The sequence below is a fragment of the Melanerpes formicivorus genome, unplaced genomic scaffold (genome assembly GCF_026170545.1).
Source record: "Melanerpes formicivorus ecotype bairdi unplaced genomic scaffold, bMelFor1.0.p_v2 SCAF_336, whole genome shotgun sequence".
Classification (NCBI taxonomy): Eukaryota; Metazoa; Chordata; class Aves; order Piciformes; family Picidae; genus Melanerpes; species Melanerpes formicivorus.
This window is the reverse complement of record NW_027142688.1, coordinates 131,460-155,318: the sequence shown is the minus strand read 5'-3', so window position 1 is coordinate 155,318 and position 23,859 is coordinate 131,460. Positions and strand designations below refer to the sequence as shown.

At 50.3% G+C, this 23,859-nt stretch overlaps 2 protein-coding genes across 2 annotated transcripts in view; one reads left to right on the top strand and one right to left on the bottom strand.

Moving 5' to 3' along the window:
* KCTD16 (potassium channel tetramerization domain containing 16) overlaps positions 1–3,872 on the bottom strand; it is a 71,859-nt gene extending 67,987 nt beyond the window's left edge. Inside the window, exons 1-2 of the mRNA XM_068170328.1 lie at positions 3,648–3,872; positions 2,219–3,357 (exon numbers count right to left, since the gene is read on the bottom strand). Of these exons, the coding sequence (XP_068026429.1) occupies positions 2,219–3,050 (832 nt within the window). The 5' untranslated portion in view covers positions 3,051–3,357; positions 3,648–3,872. The remainder of the gene's footprint in view (positions 1–2,218; positions 3,358–3,647) is intronic.
* Positions 3,873–13,308: 9,436 nt separating this feature from the next.
* On the top strand, positions 13,309–23,636 carry YIPF5 (Yip1 domain family member 5). The gene is made up of 6 exons (XM_068170329.1): positions 13,309–13,400; positions 13,887–13,997; positions 16,930–17,099; positions 18,659–18,804; positions 21,043–21,224; positions 21,995–23,636. Exons 2-6 carry the CDS (start codon positions 13,897–13,899, stop codon positions 22,155–22,157), a joined length of 762 nt encoding a protein of 253 aa, XP_068026430.1. The 5' UTR covers positions 13,309–13,400; positions 13,887–13,896; the 3' UTR covers positions 22,158–23,636.
* The last annotated feature ends 223 nt before the right edge of the window (positions 23,637–23,859 follow it).

Here is a 23,859-nt window from a genome sequence, read left to right as displayed (position 1 = left end):
CTGAGAAGTCCCTCCAACTGGGCATGTCACAGGAGCTATCAAGGAGCTCTGCAAAGACCACTCCACTCTGCCCAACTGGTTATACTGGACACCTCCCATGTTCAGGCCCATTAACCTGCACACAACAGCTTGATGAATTAATGCTTATATAAAAACAGTTGACAGCTTCTAATGAAATAATTATGGCCAAGCAGCTGCAGAGAAGTTGTGATGTTCCACTAGAGAGCAGATGTCAATTTTATTGGTCCTCCAAGCTTCAAATGGAATGATTTGGGGAAGTTTGCCACAAGGGCTCTTTGGCTCCAGCTGGATTTGGTGGGGATCGTGGCTGCTCTCAGGTTGGGTGGCTGTAACAAGACCACGCACACAGGGCTGGAGAAGCTGAGAGCCCACCAGCAGCAATATCACAGCAAGCAGAGAGGAACAGAATGATTCAGGTTGAGATAAAAGAGAGATTGGACAACAATGTCATTGCTGTAGTTTCTACCTCAGGAAGGACCCTCTGAAACATCCACCTCTGGAACTGCATCAGCGTCCAAACCCCACCAAACCGATAGGAGACAAATGCAAAGCTTCTTGAGCTGCAAAAGAGCCTTTCCAGGAACTTTAATTGGATTGAGCTTTCCCTGCACTGCTGAGAGAAGATTTTGTGACGCCTGCCACAGGCTTTCACCTTCCCAAATTCCTGAGGTACCTCCTGGCACCTGACCTGTCGTGGTGATGTGGAAGCAATGAGCAAACATTGAAGGGAAAAACTGGAGGAATATAAAGCTCAGGAGTCCACCATTCATGTAAAACCTGTGTTCATCCTCTCTTCAACTAGCAAACCATTGTTCCTATAAGGAACTCAGAATGTGCTCTGAGCTTAAATCCAAATGCAAACACCATTTATTCCTTCAGCTACATGAATTCTCCTCCTGTAACTTGTACTAGGCACTCATCTCGACCAGAAGAAGGCTAATAATAGAAACCATCCATCCCTGTAGGAATATAAGCAGATCCATGACCTTAGAACGATTTTGCTAGAGAAATCCAGCTAGGAAACTAATTTTAAGTAAATCTATACACGTCAAAAACACAGATGGCTTTTGAGGGTGCTAACTTAAGCACCATTACATAAGCAGATTAGGGCTGCCTGTTGAGCCCAGACACGGGAGTAGATGAATCCAGTGTTACACACCAAGTACTCACTTCCTGATACATCTCCTACCTAAAACTTTTGCCAGCTCTCTAGGCTGCTCTCCATGGGCACCACACTTCCCACAGTCTAGCATTTGCCCTCTCCAAACCCCGCTGCCCAAAGCAGCAGCTGGCCAAAGCCCGCTTCTACCAATGGGCTGGGGAAACATCCCATCCTACACCTTCTCCACATGAAAATGGAACAAAACCAGCCTCCTGAGCCTCTCAAATATCTCAACCCAGCAGCTGTGATAAGATTTTCTAGTACAGAACGAGAGGATCCAAATCACCCCAGTGTTACTATCAGCGATGGTGCCTCTACCTGAATTTCAGCTGGAAAGTTAATGAGCCTGCCCCAGCCATCAGTGAAATCACCCCAGTGGTGTGTGATCTGAGGTGGTTGTGCTAAGCAGGGCAGATGCCCCTCATCAGGAGGAGACTTTGTTTTCCACGAGCATGTTGCATAACAAGGCACAGCCACTTGCCTCTCCCCACCCCGAGCCCTCGTTTTGGAGAACATCAGCTGTTGAGAAGGCCCCTGCTGAAAAGCAGCCGGGGGGACAGGATTTTGTTTTCCCTGTAAGTGTGTCAGGTCTGTTAACAGATGGCTTGGCTGCCTCTGCTCGACTACCATCAAGCAGCTATTACCTTTGTAAATGGAATCCCATTTGAAGATTGTCTGTAATGAAATCCGTGGTGCGTCTGCAAGGCTCTGATCGCATCCCGCACGCAGCGGGGCAGGGTGGAAGGCAGGCAGATGGCTGATGCAGGCAGCCTCCAGGCACAGGGACGGGGGCTTTTGGCAGTCTGTGCTGCCACCTAGCCAGGACCATGCCATCGGCTTCAGCCTTGCTCTGCGTTTTGAAGCCTTCAGCTGAAGCGTAACCCCCCCTCCAGACCTACATAAAGCCTTAGGCACAAGGACATTTGCTCTCTGGGCTTTGAGAATCGGTCGAGAGAAGAGCACAGCTTAAGACAGTCACTGCCACACAGACACCCACCCACACGCCCCCGCCTCGGCCTCAGAAGCTGTACTTACGGTAGAAGACATATTCGGTGTAGCTGGACCAGACCTTGTCGTCGGTGTACTGGTTGACAAAGGAAGCTGTCACCGAGGAGTTACAGGCCACCATGTGGAATCCACACTCAGACAACATGTCAAAAGCCCTCTCCAGGTGCTTGAACTTGAGATAAAACCTGGAGGTGTACCTCTCTGGAGCCCTGTCAGGATCTCTGCTTTCATTCAAACTTTCTCCAAAGACCTCTTTGACCAGAGCAATCCTTCCACAAACCAAAATCCTTGGGACCCTCCTGAATTTGGCATCTGCTTGGCTCTCCCGGCCAATAGTGCACGACCCCCGATAGCCGATGGTAATGAATCCCCACTTGCGGTCAGGCGGTAAGAGCGCTGAGGGTGGGCAGATTCTGGTGTCACTGCCCTGGGAGACCTCTTCGTAGTCACTGTGGCAATAATCATCTGGGCTTTGCTTATTGTCATCAGGAGTCAGAAGCTTGACCAAGTCCGGGAGCTGGAAGTACTCAGCCTCCCTCTTGAGCCTCCCCTTCTCTGGGAAGTGGTCAGGCAGAACCACTTGCTTGTCCCTGAGATAGTCCAGAATATAGCGGAAGAGGAAACCATCTCTGTCGATGAAGAATCTTCCCTTGGAGTCCTTGGCCAGATCGTTGGCTGTGTCTCTCTTTGGGGTGAACATTTTCCAGAGCAGGGAGTGAGGGGTGCCAACCAAGGTGGAGTGGCGGGTGAAGTAGACCTGGCCACCCACGTTTAGCTCCACTACCTCTGGAAAGGAGTGGAGCCCAGTCCCCTGCTCCCGAGCAGGAAGGTAAGTCCTGCAGTTGCCACTCAGAGCCATTGTACTTTAAGGAAGGAAGCAGCAGCAGGAAGCAGCAGGACTATCAATCACATCCAAGTGCAGAATAAGGCTTCCAACATTAAGACAAATGGAGGGAAAGGGGAAGTGAGAAAAGAGAAAAACGGCCAAAAGGTTTATTTAACCCAAATCTGAATTGTCCATGAGTGACAGTGTGGCAGAAGTGTGGCTTATTCCCTATGCCATGGAGGCTGGAGAGATTCTCTTCATGAAATGCAATCACAGCGTTAGATCTTCCCACAAAGCCATCCAAATCAAGGTCAAGCCAAGCCTGTGGTCATTCACAGGTCTGTCAAAAAGGAAGAGAAAGCGAGACACAAATTAGTCTGTGAAGCACCACAGGAGCTGCAGAAGAGAGAAGCAGAGCAGTTTGGAAAGCCAGAGCAGTTTGGAAAGCCAGGCTGCATCTGCTGCTAAATGGGTCTGGTTCTGAGCAAGTTCTGTGCTCCTTTCTCACAACTACTTAGCGATGGAAGGGTTACAAACGACTCCTTTGCTTCAAACAAAACACATATTTCATCTTTAGAGATACATCTGATTGAGACACGCAGGTGAGGGAACAGGAACAGCGAGGCTTACCTTGGTCAGCAGGAACGCAAAGCTCTGGCAAAGGAAAGCAAAACCCCCCGGCACTCAGAACACAACACACAGGCACACAGGCCAGGCAGCAACAAATCCCATCCCAGCAAGGGACAGCGAAGGCAAGAAAAGTGCTCTCAGCGACATCCGTGGAGATCTCAAGAGTTAAACTGAGTCACAGGAAACTTAACCGTGGCAGGTGACGAGAGAAACCAACACACAGAGCACGATGCGGGAAGGGAGGGAAAAAAAACCCGCAGCAGCCTCCCGCCCCGTTGTGCTCAGTGTGAGCGGGGCAGGGGAGCCCTTTCGGCTGCCTCAGATGACTTGCAGAAAGCCCGCAGCCCTGCGCTAAGGGCTGCCGGGCGCCGGCAGCCCCCGCGGCGGCAGCCTCCCGGACAGCGCGGCCGGCTGCACAGCCATGTCCGCGCTGGGGCTGCTCCGCTCCGCCCCGCTGGGCCGGGCCGGGCCGGGCCGCGGGGCCGCTCCCGCAACGCGCTGCGCGGCTCTGCTCCGTTCTGCTCAACGGCAGGGGCACGGGAGCGCGGAGCGCGGGACCGATTGCATCATCTTAAAGGAGGCGGCTTGGGATGGGCAGCCGGGACCTGCACCGGGACCGGCACCGGGCACCACGTCAGAACCGCGGACAGAGCCAGTACCGGGGACAGCTTCAGAACCGCGGACAGCGCCAGCGCCGGGACCGCGCCGGGGCCGCTGCAGTTGCCGGAGCCGCTGCCGGTGCCAGTGCTCGGGGATCCGGGAGGCTCTGCAAGCCCTCTCCGCTGGAGTTCGGGGGAAGTTCCTCCCCGCTCCGTTGCTCTCCGTCCCCCTTCCAGCCGGCAGCTCCGTTCCCCGGCCCGCCCGCAGCCGAAACGTGCCTTTCCCGGCGCCGCGCAGTGGTTTCAGCCGGAGAAAGAGGCGGGCAGGAGCGCCCGGTGGGTGGGGGCTCCCGGAACGCACCCCCTTGGCTTTCGGGCGGGTCCGTGGTTTGGTCCCGCCACGGGCACTCGTCATCTCCCCAGAAAGGGCGAGAGGCAGCGGAGAGGGGCGCAGACGGGAGGATCTGGGACCCTGCGAGGGGCTCGGCGGGGCAGGAGCGGTCCCGCACCCTCTTTAACCAGGTCTTTAACGGGTGGGGAGCGGCGGCCGCGGCTCCGAGCCCGCCCCGCGCTACCCGGCACCGCCACCTCGCGTCCGCTGCCGTGATCGTCCCGGCTGCTCTCACTGGGCCAAGCACCGCTGGAAAAGGAGCTGAACGGCACCGAGAAAACGAGGATTTGCGGTGCAGCCTCCTGCCGCCGCCGGCGGATGTGGGCCCCGGGGTGGAGGTAAACCAGAGACCCTCGGGGACGTTAAGCCACATGGTTAACTAAAAACATCCGTTGGAATCAAGGATGAAGCTGTTCCAACAGCTCCATGAGCTCATCATGCTCCCACACGCAACCTCACGGCATTCTGGGCAAACCCAGGTTCCTCAGGATGATCAAAGTGTGGTAAAGTAGGGCCTTGAACTCCAGAAATGACTGAAACGTTGGGGGGAAGTTTTCTGAATGAAACCTTTGTGTGAGGAAGGCACCGTGCAGAGAGCTGGTGCTGACAGCACTTCAGCTGCAGCTGTTTCAGCTGGATTCTTCTGAAAGCATGGCCAGCATCAGAAATCAAGAGGTACCACAATATGGTGCCGTGGGAAGTATAAGTTTCAAGGATAAAACAGAAAGCCATGACTCTGTAGACTGATGGCCTTCTCAAATCCCAAGTGAGAACCGAACAGCTAATCAAACCCTTGATTGTTACCTTATTCAATTTATGAATGTTGATGGAACTGCTTGGCTCCTGAGCAAAGGCTCTGTCTCCTTCTAGACCTCATTTCTCATGTTCACACCTGGCACTATCACAGCAAATGCTCAGTGAAGCTCACAAAGAGAAAAGACCAAGTACTGAGCACCTTCCCACCTACTTCTGGTAGATGAATTCAGATTCACAAAATGCATTGGGTTGGAAGGGACCATCAAAGGTCATGTTGCCCAACCCCCCTGCACTCAGCAGAGACACCTCCAACTAGATCAGATTACTCAGGGCCACCTCAAGTCTGACCTTGAATGTCTTCAGGGATGGGGCCTCAACCACATGCCTGGGCAACCTGTTCCAGTATATTATCACCCTCATTGTGAAGAACTTCCTCCTGATGTCCAATCTAACCCTACCCTGCTCCACTTTCAAACCACTGCCACTTGTCCTATCACTGCAAGCCCTTCTAAAAGTCCCTTCACCTTCCTGTATGTCCTCTTCAGATACTGAAATGCAGCTCTAAGGTCTCCCTGGAGTGTTCTCTTCTCCAGGCTGCACAGCCCCAAATCTCTGAGCCTGCCTTCATAGGAGAGTCGCTCCAGCCCTCTGATCATCTTTGTGGCAACTGATGAAGTCCCTGCAAAGTACTCCACAACCCTTACAAGAGAATTTGAAGATAGGATGGGAGCAGATGTTACCTTAGATGTCTCCATTCCCTTTCTAAGAGCCTGGTACAGTCACTGCTTTACCATCTCCATGGCCAGACAGATGAAATGGTAGCTTCCCTTGGGATGAGAGCTCATTAGTGCTGCCCCTGCTCGAGCGAGCAGCATTGCATCAGCTTGCGCAAATATTTCCGTTATTCACACCGGTTAATGAGCTGGAATTGTATTTACATCCACTGTATTGAGCCAGGGGTGCCAGGCTGGCAGGGCTGGATGAGTCAAGTCACCCTCCTCAGTAAAAACTGATCTCCTTCAAACAAGCCCTGAAGCCATTAGAGATCACACAGTGTGGCGGTCGCATCTCCAATCCTGGGGTCAGTTTGGGGATCCTCACTCCAAGAAGGACACTGAGGAGCTGGAGAGTATCCAGAGGAGGGCAACAAATCTAGTGAAGGGTCAGGAAAACAGGTCTGGTGAGGATTAACTGAGGGACCTGGGATTGTTTAGTCTGGAGAAGAGGAGGCTGAGGAGAGACCTCATTGCTCTCTACAACTCCCTGAAAGGAGACTGGAGCCAGGTGGGGCTTGGTCTTCCTAGCAACAAGTGGCAGGACGAGAGGAAATGGCCTCAAGTTGTACCAGGGAAGGTGTAGGTTGGACACGAGGAACAATTTCTTCCCTTCGAGGGTTGTCAAGCCCTGGAACAGGCTGCCCAGAGAGCCAGTGATGGAGTCCCCACCCCTGGAGGAGCTTCATAGAATAGAGTCATAGAATCAGCCAGGTTGGAAAAGACCTCAGAGATCATCAAGCCCAGCCTATTACCTAATACCTAACACCTCCTGACAACTAAACCATGGCTCCAAGCCTGTATTGAACACCTCCAGGGATGGTGACTCCACCACCTCCCTGGGCAGCACATTCCAATGGCCAATCTCTCTTGCTGGGAAGAACTTTCTCCTTACCTCCAGCCTAAACTTCTCCTGGCACAAGTTGAGACTGTGCCATGTAGATGTGGTGCTGAGGGACATGGTATAATGGTGACCTGGCAGTGCTGGGTTAACTGTTGGACTGGATGATATTAAAGGTCTCTTCCAACCAAAACAATTCTGTGAAGATTCTAAGCACCAAGGCAGGGGGATAAAGACCTCCTGGGTAGAATTTCTGAGGGCCAAGTGGAGACAACACAGTAAGTATGACATGCAGGTGTGGTGGCAGAGAATCTTGGAAGAAATTGTGATTCCTGATGAGCTTCTGTGCAGCACCCTGCCATTCATAGTGTGTGATTAGTGAGCACAGAGACATTTCAGCTTGGAGTCTTTATGAAAAGTTCTAATCAGAACTGTCCTTTCAAAAGAACAAAACTGGGGCATTTTAATCACAACAGCTTCAGAAATGCACCTGATCTTCTCAGGCAGGGAATTAAAGGAATCCAAAACCTGATGGTATTTCCTCACCCAGGATGTTCCAAACATTTCACCTTATGAGATGACTCCAGTAGTAAAAGCCCCACAGAATGCTTCCCAGCTACACACAACCCACTGGCCAACTCCATCAAAGTGTAGCCTGAGGACAGTGAAACTTTACAAACCAGGGCAAACACAGTGGTGACCTACATGTGAGATGTGTGTCAGGGCCACACTCAGGTTCTTACCTATTCAGCTGCAGCAGAAGCACAGCTCATTTGAGAAGCAGCTACGACTCTGATGGGTGAAACACTGGAACAGGTTGCCCAGTGAGGTTGTGGATATCCCCTTCCTGGAAGTGTTCAAGAACTGAGTGGATGAGGCCTTGAGCAACCTGCTCTAGTGGGAGGTTGGAACTTGATGTTCTTTAACATCCCTTCCAATCCAAACCATTCTATGAATCTGTCAGAGGGGGGAGGATGAGGCACGCTCTGCCTTCAACAAATGCCCACATAACTCTGCAGTGAGGGGAAAATCCAGCTTGACCTTAGAGTGTGTGCCTTACACGTCACCACAGAGCAATGCTTAAACCCCTTATACCAATGGTAACAGAATCACAGAATGGTAGGGGTTGGAAGGGACCTCTGGAGACTGAGTCCAACACCCCTGCTCAGGCAGGGTCACCTAGAGAAGGTCACCCAGGAACACGTCCAGCTGGGTTTGAAATGTCTCCAGAGATGGAGGCTCCACCACCTCTCTCAGCAGCCTCTTCTGTCAGCCTTTAATTTGAGACAGACTGAGGCAGTTGGGGCTGTTCAGTCTGGAGAAATGAAGGCTCTGAGGAGACCTTGTGGCCTTCCAGTATCTGAAGGGGGCTACAAGAAAGCTGAGGAGGGACTTTTTAGGGTGTCAGGTAATGATGAAACTAGGGGAATGGAACAAAACTAGAAATGGGTAGATTCAGATTGGATGTTAGGAAGAAGTTCTTCACCATGAGGGTGGTGAGACACTGGAGCAGGTTGCCCAGGGAGGTGGTAGAAGCCTCATCCCTGGAGGTTTTGAAGGCCAGGCTGGATGTGGCTGTGAGCAACCTGATCTAGTGTGAGGTGTCCCTGCCCATGGCAGGGGAGTTGGAACTAGATGATCCTTGAGGTCCCTTCCAACCCTAACAGTTCTATGATTCTAATACATTCCCATCCCTGCTTAGTTCTATAAACAGAGGAACCTACAACTACTTGTTATCCATTACTCTTCTGGTGCACCTGGGAGCTTCTGCTCAAACACCAAGCACTCCCAGACACCCCCAGGCAGCTGGCTACTTCTAATCAAACTCCAATTAACTCTTCCCTGTGCCCAGAACTGGACCCAGTACTCCAGATGTGACCTCACCAGGTCAGAGTAGAGGGGTAAGAGAATCTCCCTCGACCTGCTGGCCACCCTCCTTTTGATGCATCCCAGGATGCCATTGGCCTTCTGGGTCACAAGGACCCATTGCTGTCCAGCAGGATGCCCAATGATGTGACGTCAGTCACGGCTTTGAGGTCACTCCTCACGAGAAAGTGCTAAATTAGCATTCAAGCTTTCAGGAAATGATGGGAGAACTGACTTCAGCAGGTTCTGTGGGGGCTAAGAAGGAAAAAAAAAAAAGGTGTCTTAGAAGAAGCAGCAGCAGCAGCAATGAATGTTAGGAGGCAAGGTCTGTAGTAGTGCTGGTGAGTAGACATCACGCCCTGCAGCGTGAACACACCAGCTATAAATACCCACCAGCCACCCACGCGTAGCGAAGGATGGGGAAGCAGCTCATCAGCATTTAGCAACACCCTGCAGAACCTTAAGGCACTCAGAGAAGCAGTCACTGAGTAGGAGAAAGTAAAGGAGTCATTCTGGGAAGGAGGAAAAAAAAAAACACAACAAAAAGCCCTAAGTTAGAGTTTGGAGAGGAGACTCGGCTAAAAAGCCACTTTCATCACTCTAGGCAATTTTTGCACACAATGGTTAAAATAAAAAAGGCAAAGCAGTACTTCCAGTTCTAGCCTCACACTTTGAGCCAGAAATGACTTCAAGGTGCCACCTAAGGATCCTTCAGCCACATGCTCTGTACATCAAGTGCTCCTCAGCAGCCTCATCTCTGAGCGCCAAGCCAATGCCACAGCTCCCCCAGGGCACAGAAAAAAAGGGCAGTTCTGAGAAGTGTGGCATGGCAAAGAGGAAAGAAATCCCAGGATCCCAGAGTGGTGGGCTTGGAAGAGACCTCTGGAGAGCATCATGTCCAAACCACAGGAGCTTAACCAGGATCACAATGGCCAGGTGGGGGTGGAATATCTCCAGAGAAGGAGATTCCACAACCTCTCTGGGCAGCCTGCTCTGGGGCTCCAGCACCTTCTTCCTGTTCAGATGGAACCTCCTGGGTTCCAATTTGTGCCCATTGCCCCTTGTCCTGTCACTGGGCACCACTGACAGGAGTCTGACCCCAGCAGATGTGTTTGGTCCAGTTCCAACCCGTTGCCAATGCAAAGGGACAGTGATTTCAGTGGGAAGACACCATGTCCTCAGGCAGCCACTGCTCTAGCAGAGTGAGCACCACCCAGAGCAAATATCCTCTGCTGGAATCCAGCAGCAGGTGTGAGCAGGAAGCCCTAACAAATGTCTTCACTTTGAAGCATCAAGCAGCACTAAATGGCAGAACCTGACTAAGAAAATGATCTGCTGGCAAAGCAGTGTGAGTGCCATCATGCAGGGAGTACTAACAAGTGCCCCTAGAGCCCTTGATTTTTCATTTAGAACCCAAGTGCATCCTGTATTTTCATCAAAAAGAGGCAAAGGGGCAGAAGATCTTTCACAGCTGCTGAGCACATGAGCATGGGCATAGTTCAAGGCAGATGAGTCAGAGAGGAGACATGAGAAGACTTCTTTTTTTTCCCCACCAGGTACCACAGTGAGTGTGGGCACAGCTTCTGCCAGGAAGCCTGTTTGCTCCTGCTGTCAGACCCCATTCAGACTTGATGATCTTGAAGGTCTTTTACAACTTACATGATTCTAAATCTATTGCACTAAGTTCCAGGTCTTCAAAACCTGACAGTGAGGAGGCACCATCTTCTACTGATTGAGATGACAATGGCTGTACAGCAGAGTCACAGACTGCATCACTTTGGAAGGGGCCTCAAAGATCATCTTGTTCAACCCCCAGGGACACCTCCAACTAGAGCAGGCTGCCCAGGGACACATCAAGTCTGATCTTGTATGTCAGATCATCCTGGTTTTAACATGAGGGTAATTATAGTGTGGTTTTTAATGTTACAACTAAGACAAAGTTTGGTCCTCCCGGGCAGCACTGCTGTGATACAAGCACTGCATCATCCAAGCAGTGATTTTATGGGTTTCTTTATTTTTCCCATCTTGGAGTCATTTCAAAGACTCCTGCAAGGCCAGGTCCTGTCCAGGTAAGCATGGGTGCAGCTGGAGCTGGGTCTGCAAGAGAGGGGTGGTGTTTGCCAGGCAGTGTTTGGAGCCTCACTAGGTTGTTCCTCAAGGCATGAGGAGCTGAGCTGTCTCTGAAATGTCCTTTCCCAGCAATGCAGGAAGGAAGCAGTTCTGCAGCTGCAATGCCTTGGCCTTCCCTTGAACCCACAGGCCTCTGACAGCCTCACACTGCTGCAGATGAGTGTGATTTTTGTCCTGCAAAGCTGAGGGAGACAATATCCTAAAGCAGTGTTGAGATGCCTAGTGAGGAGAGAACTAATTAATGAAAGCTCTGCCTAAGCTGTCAGTAAATTCTAATAATCTAAGCAAATCCAAATAGATTTCCAGCCAAAGAGCATTTCACCAGCAGATGAGAATTACACAGCCCACTGCCTGGGATTTGGGTCTCATTTTACTGTCCAATGAGCTGCAGCCAAGTCCCCACAGTTCAGCAAAGTCACACTAAGTCACCACCATCAGATGTGGTCTGCACACTCTACAGGCCTTCCGTGAAAGCTGGGATCTTCTCAGACATCAAACACTGATTTACCTACAGTCTAACCTCGTGAGAAGCAGCTTATCCCACAGTTACAGATCTCTGGATTATCTGGGGCTGTGGTTCTTCCACCCTTCTTCCATTCAGCTCTACCAACCCGTGTCATTTCTGGAGGCTGCTCTCAGGAGATACCATGTGTGCTGCACCACCAGATAGGTTTTGCAGGAGAGGCTTGTAATAGGACTATGATTTAAATACAGTAATCTCCCTGCAAGAAGATTATATACATGTGAGTCTGTTACAAAATAACTGTAATCTTTTCCTAAGCCAAAATTTATTTAAAGAAGACGACAAATTTACACATAATTCAAAGCAGGGACTCACATTTGCAGAAGCAAAGCAGTAGATTTAGGCTGGAGACTAAGAAGAAATTCTGGACAGTGAGAATGGTGAGACACTGGAACAAGTTGCCCAGGGAGGTTGTGGATGCCCCCCTCTTTGGAGGTGTTCAAGGCCAGGCTGGACGAGCCCTTGAGCAACCTGGTCTGGTGGAAAGTGTCCCTGCCCATGGCAGTGGGGTTGGAACTAGATGATTTTTAAGGTTCCTTCCAACCCAACCCATTCTATGATTTTATGAAGCACGTGTGCCTAAGTGACAGGGGCTCAGTTCCCACATTGCGTATGAGAAGCTAGTTACATCCAGCATGGGATTGACCCTGTTGATGCATGCTCAGCTAACACTTTTCTAAGCGCTATTCCCAGGTTATCTATTCTCAGCAACAATAACAAAGTGGCAATTTTCATTCTGAAGCTTTATCTGGACTTCCTTAGGTGAGGTTTTCCATGACTCTTGACCACTACAAAGCCCACCTGAGTCAGCTATGCAATGCTCACCTCTCTTCCTGTGCACTGCGCCCTGGCCGCAGGGAGCTAATGAAAACAAATCATGGAGTCACAGCATGAGAAGGATGGGAAGGGACCTCCTAGTTAACAGCCTGAGTACAGCTTGGAATGGAATGGAATGGAACAGAATGGAAGAGAATAGAATAGGACCAGGTTGGAAGAGACCTTCAAGATCATCATGTCCAACCCATCAACCAATCCAACCCACCTAAACAACTAAACCATGGCACCAAGCACCCCATCAAGTCTCCTCCTGAACACCTTCAATGATGATGACTCCATCACCTCCCGGGGCAGCCCATTCCAATGGGCAATCACTCTCTCTGTATAGAACTTCTTCCTAACAGCCAGCCTAAACCTCCCCTGGTGCAGCCTGAGACTGTCTAGGTGAAAAACAAGGCACAAAATGATGAAACTGGAAAGAGAAATGGAGTGAGCGACAAAGGCTTGGGAAAGGAGCTTCTTCAACTTAGGGTGTCCTCACAGTTCCAAACGTTTTATTTTTTTCCTCGGTTCCACCTGATTCCCATCTTATTCTGCACGCCATTAAAAGCCAAAGTTTTGCTTTACTTGAGATTTTAGGCATATTCAACGGGAGGCAGACGCCAGGGAGCTTCCAAGCCCCAGCTCTAAGAGGGTGGTTAACACAGCAGGGCAAAACCGCCAGCTGGCCCCTAGCAGGAAGGTGCGGGATAAGCAGAACTCTCGCAGCACTGAGGGGGTGCCGGCGCTGCCCCCAGGACGAGCCTATAAAACCCGGGCACCGCGGGCACTCCCCACCGCCCTGCCACGTCGCACCCTCTGCGCTCCCGCCCCTCCCCCGGGCAAAGCGGCCGTGCGCATGCGTGGCAGCATGACGCACCCGGGGCAGGGCGAGGGGCGGGGCTAAGGGGACGCATGCCCAATAGCAGCGTTCCGCGCGCAGCCGCGGCCCTGCCGTGCCGGATGTGCCCTGGCCGGGCCCCGGAAGCGCTCGGGCCGCTGGTGACACGTCGCAGGGGCCGCGGCGGCGGGTGCGGGGCCGCGCCCGAGCGGTGAAGGTGGGTTTGTGCCGTTGCTGCGGGGCCGCTTGGTCTGTCCCCTGCCCTGAGCCTTTCCTATGGGGAGAAGAGGGGCTAGGTGGCCCAGCGGCTGGCCTGAGCCGTGAAGGGGGGTCGGTCCGAGCTGGAGGGGTGGGCCCCAGATGGAGGGAGCTGACCGGAGCTTGGGAGTGTCGGCCGGAGCGAGGAGTCAGCACGCAGGGCTGAGCGGCGGGAAAGGGAGCTCCCGGTCCCACCTCTCATTTCAGGAGCTCCCGGAACAGCTGCGCTGTAAGGAGCGCCTTTGGTGCCTTTGGGAACTCCCGGAGCGCCCCCGCTGCTTTCGGGAGCTTTTGGAGCGAACTTGGTACCTTTAGGAGTTCCCGGAGTGGACCCAGGGGAGGGCTCACCGGGAAGGACCTGCACAAAAAGAGACGGACAGAGCTCCTCAGTCGCTCAAACGCTTGGGTTGTGGAGCCCCGAGCAAACCTGGCTGTTCTCTTACAGATAACTGGCGATGTCTGGGTTTGAGAGCTTCAACACAGAGTTCTTCCAGACCAGCTACAGCATTGATGACCAGAACCAGTCCTATGATTACAGCGGACGGCCCTACAACAAGTAATTTGTGCATGCCCTTCGACCTTCCCTGCCTCGTGTATAGCCCTTCAGTCACTCTTCTGTAGGCACCAGGCCTGGGTTAAGATACTGCTGGGGTAGTCTGCTTGCTCAGAACAGGATTGGTGCTTCAGCCAGCTGCTCTTGCCTGTAAATGAATTCTTGCTGCTCTGTTTTATGAAGAGCACAACTTCTAGTTAGTAAAAGGAAATACAGCACAGTTGAATATCTGCTTAATATCTGAATATCTTTGAGGCATTCAACCATGCCCTTGGGCAGCCTGTCCCAGCCTTGGGAACCCTTTCAATGAAGAAATTTCTTCTAGTCTGCAGCCTAAACCTCCCCTGGTGCAACTTGAGGTCTCCTATCATCTGATATTAGAGAGAAGGGACTGAGATGAACCCCACTTCACTGCAACCTCCTTTCAGGGACTTCTAGAGAGCAATGAGGTCTCTTTTTGGCCTCCTCTTCTTCAGACTAAACAACCCTAGTTCCCTTAGGTGTTCCTCACCAGCCTTGTTCTCCAGACCCTTCACCAGCTTTGTTGTCCTTCTCTGGACTCGCTCCAGTGCCTCTAGGTCTGTCTTAGAGTGAGTGCCCCAGAATTGAAAACATACAGAAAGGTTAGATGAGTCTTCTTTATTCCATGACCAATGTTCACATCTTTGGGAAAAGCAATGTGGTTGTTCTGTGAGCCCATGTCCAGCTGGTACTCAAGGACTGACAAATAGTTGTGGGCTCACGTATGAGATACTGCAGTGTCTCTGGTGGTCCAAAAGCTTTAGCCCACCTGGAGTACTGCCTCCAGTTCTGGAGCCCCTATCACAAGAGGGATGTGGAGGTGCTGGAAGGTGTCCAGAGAAGGGCCACAAGGATGATCAGAGGGCTGGAGCACCTCTCCTATGAGGACAGACTGAAGGAGTTGGGGCTGTTCAGTCTGGAGAAGAGAAGGCTTCGAGGTGACCTAATTGTGGCCTTCCAGTATCTGAAGGGGGCCTACAGGAAGGCTGGGGAAGGACTTCTCAGGCTCTCAGGTAGTGATAGGACTAGGGGAATGGAATGAAGCTGGATGTGGGGAGATTCAGGCTGGATGTGAGAAGGAAGTTCTTCACTGTGAGAGTGGTGAAGCCCTGGAATGGGTTGTCCAGGGAGGTGGTTGAGGTCCCATACCTGGAGGTGTTTAAGAGCAGGCTGGATGAGGCTCTGGCCAGGCTGATCTAGTGTGGGGTGTCCCTGCCCATAGCAGGAGGGTTGGCACTAGATGACCCTTGTGGTGCTTTCTAACCCTGACTGATACTATGATAGTGGACATGCCTAGGTCGGGGCAGCTCCAGGGAGCCTTGTGTGAGCATCGAGCTCAGGCTGAGGGTTGTGGTGACCTGTGACCTGTGTAATCCCTGTGAGAGGTGGAGCAGGTTGGTGCCTGTTTATGTCCTGATAAGGATTACAGTGCTGCCAGGAGGCTGAACTGTGCTAACAGGAGGAAAGAAAGGAGGAAGAGTTCTGGGGTTTGCTTCTTTCTGTTTCTATGTCCATAGCGAAATATTTTGGGGATGGTCACTGAAGTCTCTGTAGTCAGATTTGGAAATGGTTAGTGGTAAGAGTGAGGTAGGAGATGGTTTGGGGACAGAGAATGGCTTTGATTTGGCTTTAGGGGTAACAATGTCTGGGTTTGTACATGTGAAATGTGCCACAGAAGGAATTCAAAAGTCAGTAGTAACTGATTTGTTAGTAAATCATCGATAACACATGGAATAGAAACAATCACCCTTTCCTTTTGTTCTGCTGTCACAAAATGTTTCCTGTCCCCATCATAATTCCTCCTCATGTGACATGGTGTTGCCTAAGTGGACAGGGAAAAGGAGAAAACAGCTTTATTTTTATTGCTCACTAAGTTGGTTTCTCAGATATGGAGGGGGCCAAAGTGCCAGTGGGAATGAACAGCACCTTTCTCTAACACTGAGCTTGCAGATAAACACTCTCATTAGCTAATTAATGCTGCCCTCAAATGAGCTGTCAGCAGTGATTCGTGGGTGTCCTGGTTTTGCTGGGATAGAATCAGAGGGTCTGTTTTCTGTGCAGGAAAACACTTGCACTCTTGAGCAGGGTGCAGCACCCAGTGTGGTGAGAGCACAGCTGATGAGATGCTGGTCTCGTCGGTGGCCTGTGGGTCTCCAGAGTGGTCAGAAGTCTTCAGCAGCTTCATCTCATCCAGGTGCTAAAGCAGAAGCAGCAAAGCTTCTACCCAACAGAAGGATTCCATACCATAAACATCACACTCAGTATAAATTGGGAGGTTTACTGAGAAGAGCCTCTTCTGATGGCCACCATCCACAGAAGGTCACACACGTCCTGCTCCCAAGGCCAGCTCTCCTGTCTGCTGTGACTGTGCTGTTTTCCCTGGAGCTGTGATGCCCACAGTGCTGACATCCCCCTGATGGGACTTGCCACCACTGCATGGGCTGAGTCTAACCTTGTGTATTTCCTGCTAGTGTTGATGGTTGAGTTTTCAGTTGCTGTATAAAATCTTTCTATTCCAGCCCATGAGCCTCCTTTCCTGAGTTGAGGAGGGAGATCATTAGGTGATAGAACACCTGACTGAACAAAGGCACTGAATAAGTTCAAGGTGCAGAATTTTTCTACCCTTCTACAACCTGTGGTAGTATTTCAGTCCATGGATAACACTCATTCCTCCAGGCCTTTGGCTTCAAGAAGCACCATAAATGTGCATGGCAAGAATGGTCTTGTTCAGCTGCACAGTGGGGTGGTTAGAGAGCTTTGAATTGATGTCCGAGGCTGTGTGCCTAGAAAAGGATGTTTTAGGAGAAAGGAGGATTGTTTGCTGTGACTTCATCACTGATGATCATCTTTGCTGCTGCAGGGAGGTGTTGTAAAGAGCCTGTGCCTGTCCATAACGTGCTGTCACTCTCTGCAGGCACTATGGAGGCTACGAGTACTCGCAGCAGAGTGGATTTGTCCCTCCGGAGATGGTGCCGCAGCAGCCTTACACTGGCCACATCTTCCAGCCAGCACAGTCCTATGCTCCCACCTCAGCACAGGCTTTCTATGGAACTAACTTTGAGGATGAGCCTCCTCTACTAGAAGGTAAAAACTGCTTCATGCTCCAGGTCCACAACTTCTGCCAGTGTGGGGATAAGCTGTGCAGCAGAGTGTGTGTGTGTGTGTGTTCCCTGCTTCTGCAGGCACAGAGTTGGTTTTGAATTCTTGCTAACTGCTTTGGAATTTAATTCTGTATGAAATCTGTGGTCTGGCAGAACCTTCTGCAGGTTAAATTTCATGGATTCACAGAGTGGTTGGGTTGGAAGGGACCTTAAAGATCATCTAGTTCCAACCCTTTGCCGTGGGCAGGGACACCTTCCACTAGATCAGATTACTCAAGGTCTCATCCAACCTGGCCTTGAATACCTCTAGGGAGGAGCATCCATGACCTCCCTGGGCAACCTGTTCCAGTGTCTCACCATCCACATCACCAACACCATCCATGCCCCCACAGCCCCAGCATCAGGATGTGGTTTAGTGGCCATGGTAGTTGGGTTGCAGTTGGGCTTGATCTTGGAGGTCTTTTCCAACCTTACTGATTCTATGATTCTAAAGAATTTCTACCTAATCTCCAGTCTAAATCTTCCCTCTAACAGCTCAAAGGTATTGTCCCTCATCCTATCACTACCAGCTTTATCACTTCATACCAGCTGTTCTGTGAAAGACACCATCAGATAAAGGCACAGCCTGACTCTGTGCAGCAATTAGGACAAAACACAATAGGAAATAATCATAGAATGCACAGTGGTAGGTATTGGAAGAGACCTCTGGAGATCAAGTCCAACCCCTCTGCCAAGCCAGGTTCACCTAGAGAAGGTCACACAGGAGCATGTCAAGGTGGGTTTAGAATCTCTCCAGAGAAGGAGACTCCACCACCTCTCTGGGCAGCCTGCTCCAGGGCCCCACCAGCCTTGTAGTTCTCTCATGTTTAGCTGGAACCTCTTCTGTTCAATTTTGTACCTGTTACCCCTTGTCACACTTCTGCTTGCCCACATACTGTAAAACAGAGCAGTGCAGTTAGCTTCAGTCAGTTCTGGGGTTAGAACTGAAATCTTTCATTGCTGAGGAGGAATGCTCAGCACTGCAGAAACTCCTCTGTGGAATGCAGCCTGTGCACACTGCCAGAACAGATCTGTGGTTAGTGTCTGGATGGATGGCTTCAGCTCCCAGTTTATATCCACCCTCATTCAGTACCAACAGTAGTTTATGCAAGAGGGTAATTGAGGACAGAGAAACTACTTGGAGCTATAAATCCTTCAGCTAGCAGTGACTGGAGACTTGGGGAACCTGTGCTGTGCTTCTGTTCTGTCACACACAGCTGCTTCTGGTCATTTAGAGGGTTAAAGAAAGGTTTGGTCAGAGCACTGCCAACATCCTTTAGAAACCACCTGGTCACTTCCAAGCATTTGAGGCCCTGCATCTGTGGAGGCAGCATGCAGCAGGTTGAGGCAAGAAGGAAGAGCTCAAATATCTGGTCCCATAGGATGGTGGCTGGGGGAGATTTAGAAGAGTAGAGGCAGGGCTATAAACAGAGTGAAGCAAACAGGGGTGACAGGAGGGGGAGAGGACTGAAATAAATGCGCTAATTCTTTTGTGGCTTGTAGAATTGGGGATCAACTTTGACCACATCTGGCAGAAGACACTAACAGTGCTGCACCCATTAAAAGTAGCAGATGGCAGCATCATGAATGAGACTGACTTGGCTGGACCAATGGTTTTCTGCCTGGCTTTTGGAGCCACGTTATTGCTGGTAAGATCTTGACTGCAAAATACCTCTCTGTGTGCATTCATACCCTTGGAAACACTGGGGGGGAAAGCCAAGCTACCTCTGGATTTGTTGGAAGTGACATCTTGGCATGGAGGTCAAAAACACCAGCACATCCTGACCAAGGGGTTGTAGCTGCATGGAAGAGGAGCTACAGCTTCACATCCTGCTGCTTGGAATCAATGAGTTTGCTGTCACTTGGCTTCAGTGGAGTGTTCTGCTTGAATTTGCTTGGTGTAGATTTCAGTGTGGGTCAGATTTCTATTCACACTTTGCTTTGGGCTCCCTTTTGTCACAGGAATGGCTGTGGGTCAACCTCGGGGGGGTTAATGTTTTACTTTCATAACCATACCTTGGCTCTTTGCAGAGTCTCTTACCTCCTGTCTTAGAGAAATCAGAACAACAGTAAATATCTGAATATTCATTTCTTTTCTTGAGTACTTATTTCTTCATTTAGGGGGCTAACTTTGAACACTTACTGCATTTCACATTGCTCTTATCTCCCTGTTCTCATTGTATTTCTTTCCTCCATACTCTCTATTCATTGCCCTGCACTCAGGAGGCAAGGAAACTCCAAATCCATGTAGAAAAAGTGATTTCACAAGTGCTGACACATGAACAGTCAGCCTATGAAACACTTCCCAGCTAAACCTGCTTTCAAGTTGCCAATATTGCTTCACAGGCCAGCAGCTGGCTGATTGATTAGTGGAGCTTAATTGGAATCATTTAGGCCCCATCTTATTTCATAAGTGTCACTTCTGCAATGACAGAGCAGCAGCAAGCAGGCTTCTTTGTCACTGAGATCTTTTTTTTCCACTCAGTTTTATTCTCTCAGTGTCTGCAGGCACTGCATTTTCTGCCTGAAATTTGAGTGCTGGGACAGGTAGAACACAGAGTTTGGTTATCAAGGGCACTTGAACCTACTTTCATCAGTAACCTTTATTTATGGAAACTAGGCCAGAAGAATTGGTGAGGGTGTCTAGAATAATTTAGGCTGGAAAAGACCTTTTAAGTGTATCCATTCCAACCACTGACCCAACACTACCAAGTCTGCTGCTAAATCATGTCCCTCTGCACCAAATCTATACCACTTTAAAACCTTTTGAGGGATGGGGACTCCACCACTGCCTTGGGCAGTCTGGGCCAGGCCTTGATAACCCTTTTTTGGGGAGGAAATTGTTCCTTGTGTCTAACCTAAACCTTCCCTGGTGCAACTTGAGGCCATTTCCTCTCATCTTACCACTTGTTCCTTGGTAGAGGAAACTAACCCCCAACCTGGCTCCTGTTTCCTTTCAGGGAGTTGTAGGGAGCCAGAAAGTCTCCCCCTAGCCTCCTTTTCTCCAGGTTGAACAATCCCATTAGTCTCCAGACTAATCAACTGCTCACCTCCATACCCTTCACCAGCTCTGTTGCCCTTCTCTGCTCACGCTCCAGCCCCTCAGTGTCATTCCTGGAGACTGAACCCACCACTCAAGGTGTGGCCTGATGGGTACTGAGGCCAGGGGCACAATCGGTTCTGTACTCCTGCTGGCCATGCTATTTCTGATCCAGGCCAGGATGCTGGTGACCTTCTTGACCACCTGGGCATACACTGGCTCATCTTCAGCTGTTGTTGACCAGCATTCCCAGGTCCTATTCTGCCAAGCATTTTCCAGCCACTCTGTCCCAATTCTCAAGCACTGATGGGGTTGTTGTGACCCAAATGCAGGACCCAGCACTTAGCTTTGTTGAACCTGATACAATTGCCTTGATCCAGCCTGGCCAGGTCCCTCTGAGCTCCTTGACCCTCCAGCAGATCAACATCCCTCCCAGCTTAGATGTATTGGAAAGCTCTTTTCCTGACAAATTACCTCTTTGCTCTGTTTTTTATTCTCTCCAGTTTGGGGTCTTTGTGCAACACATCTTTACAGTTGATCAGGTGGCAGGAGAAGTTGGTTGAACTCTGAAGAATTCAGAGGCTATTGCAGCTGAGAGCAAAGAATAACAACTCAAAGTCTGTCCAGCAGGACCCTGAATTCAGTACCATGCAAATTCAAGCACAGAGAGGCTCTTGGATGTCCTGGGAATCCAGTGGTGGGAAAATCCTGTTGAATTGGGTGGTAGGAAGTAGTGGGGAAGGACAAGGTGGGGGTATGAGGATGCTCAGCAAACGCTTTTCCTGTTGTTAGTAGGGGCCATTCCTTGTTCTGGTGGCTAACTTGTACTGCTCTGCTTCCCTTTCAGGCTGGCAAAATCCAGTTTGGTTATGTGTATGGAATCAGTGCAATCGGCTGCTTGGGGATGTTTTGTCTCCTGAACTTAATGAGCATGACAGGAGTCTCCTTTGGCTGTGTGGCCAGTGTCCTGGGATACTGCCTGCTTCCCATGATCCTGCTCTCCACTTTTGCTATTGTATTTTCCTTGCAGTAAGTATGTCAACTCGATGGCTCAATAAGAGAGTCCTCTTCCCTGAGATGGTGAAGGAAGTAACCCAAAGAATGTTCCCATCCTGTGATGAAGCTGCATGTGACAGGACGAGGGGTGATGGCTTAAACTAACAGAGGGAGATTCAGCCTAGGTACAAGGAAGACATTTTTCACACTGAGAGTGGTGAGACCCTGGGTTCAGTTGTGGGCCCCTTGCTTCCAGAAGGACATTGAGGGGCTGGAGCAGGTCCAGAGAAGGGTCACAAAACTGGTGAGGGGTCTGGAGAATAGGGCTGGTGAGGAGCACCTGAGGGAACTGGGGTTGGTTTAGTTTGGAGAAAAGGAGGCTGAGGAGAGACCTTACTGCTCTCTACAACTCTGTGGAAGGGAGGCTAGGGCCAGGTGGATGTTGATCTCTCTAGTAGGAAGCAATAGGACAAGAGGAAATGGCCTCAAGTTGCACCAGGGGAGGTTTAGGTTGGACATTAGAAGAAACTTCTTCACTGTAAGGGCTCTCAAAAACTGGAACAGGCTGCCCAGGGAGGTGGTTGAATCCCTATTGCTGGAGGTGTTGCAAAGAGGCAGAAATGTGGTGCCAAGGGACACGGTTTAGCACCAGCCTTGGTGGAGCACAGTTGGATGTGATGACCTTAAAGGTCTCCCTCAGCCAGAGCAATTCTCTGTTTCATTCAATACCAGCTGCTGGGAGCAGCCCGGTTGTGACTCCCGAAGGATGGACACAATCTTACATGCATTCTTTCTCTGTGCAGGGGGATTGTGGGGATCATTCTGACAGCTGGGATCATCGGCTGGTGCAGCTTCTCCGCTTCCAAAATCTTCATCTCGGCCTTGGCGATGGAGGGGCAGCAGCTGCTGGTGGCGTACCCCTGCGCTCTGCTCTACGGGGTCTTCGCCCTCATCTCCGTCTTTTGAACGGACTCTCCGCACCGCTGGGCTCCAGCGGGCCAAAATCAAACCCCATCCACTTGGAACCTTGAGCTGGACCAGAAGCAGCTGTGAGCAACTGTGTGGTGTTGCTGCCTCCAACCTCAGACCCGTTCAGAATCGGCTGGAACGAGGAAAACAAACCGTCTGCTGTTCACTTTTCTAGGACTTTGAATACTGTTTCCAATGACCTGGGCTGTCAGCTTTAATAAGTGTCCATGCTCACCAACTTCATGTCATTCCTTGCCCATTCTTCTATCTCTAGAAGACTTTTGGCTCTTTGAGGGTTGTGGGGGTTTTGTTTGGTTTGGGTTATTTTTTTTTTAGGGGAGGGAGAAGGGTTGCAGTTATCAGTTGGTGAGATTTTCACCCCCAACAGTTACCAGAAGGGTTGCAGTTATCAGTTGATGAGACTTTCACCCCCAGCCATTATCAGAAGGGTTGCAGTTATCAGTTGATGAGATTTTCACCCCCAACAATTACCAGAAGGGTTGCAGTTACCAATTGGTGAGATTTTCACCCCCAGCAATTATCAGAAGGGTTGCAGTTGTCAGTTGATGAGACTTTCACCCCCAACAGTTATCAGAAGGGTTGCAGTTACCAGTTGATGAGATTTTTCACCCCCAACAATTAACAGAAGGGTTGCAGTTATCAGTTGATGAGATTTTCACCCCCAACAGTTATCAGAAGGGTTGCAGTTATCAGTTGATGAGACTTTCACCCCCAGCCATTATCAGAAGGGTTGCAGTTATCAGTTGATGAGATTTTCACCCCCAGCAATTAACAGAAGGGTTGCAGTTATCAGTTGATGAGACTTTCACCCCCAGCCATTATCAGAAGGGTTGCAGTTATCAGTTGGTGAGATTTTCACCCCCAGCAATTAACAGGATTGCAGTTATCAATTGATGAGATTTTCACCCCCAACAATTAACAGAAGGGTTGCAGTTACCACTTGGTAGTTGGTTTTTTTTTATCCCCAGCAGTTAAGAGCTGCAGGTTTGGGGTACTTTGACTAAAGCTGCAGTAATAAGTGAACCCTATTTGCTCTCCCCTCTTGCCAAAAGCAAAACGAGCAGAAGCAACTGAAGCGACTCCTGTATTTTCACCAACCTGCTCTTCAGCTCCTGGGTCTCATCTGCCTGTTCATTTGATGTGCTCATACTCTTCAGGGTTTAAGATACTTCAATTGTGAATTAGGAAACAGATGCTTAAAAGTGAAAGGGATTTGTCATTCTGTCACACTTGAGTTCTGAGTCTGTTTGAGTAGCTGTGTGTTAACTTGGATTGCAGGAGATGACTTCCACCCGAGTTTTTCTTCTAGTGCTGCACCTAGTGGTAGGTGAGGAGGGGCGTCCTTTGCAGCACTTCCCAGAGCAAACACCATTTGGAAGATGCTATGCTTGTCAGTATTGTAGTTACTGTAAAATAATTTAAGGCATATTGATTAAATTTTCCTGAAATTTTGAAGGAGGTGCTGGGTTTTTTCTAACCTGCCTTTGCTTGGTTGGTTCATGGGGTTCAGTGACTGAAACAGGAACTTCAGCGCTGAAGCAAAGTCATTCTGTAGGCTGTGTTCAGTGGCTGGGGTTGGTGCTTGATTCACAGAATGGCTTAAGTTGGAATGGACCTCAGGGATCATCATCTTCAACTTCGGCACTGTGAGCAGGGCTGCCTCTCGCCTAGACTCAGT

Coding starts and splice junctions, on each gene's coding strand:
- YIPF5 (XM_068170329.1), top strand. CDS start 13,897: ATGTCTGGGTTTGAGAGCTTCAACACAGAGTTCTTCCAGACCAGCTAC. Junction 18,805..21,042: donor TTGGAGCCACGTTATTGCTG/GTAAGATCTTGA, acceptor CTTCCCTTTCAG/GCTGGCAAAATCCAGTTTGG. Junction 21,225..21,994: donor GCTATTGTATTTTCCTTGCA/GTAAGTATGTCA, acceptor TTCTCTGTGCAG/GGGGATTGTGGGGATCATTC.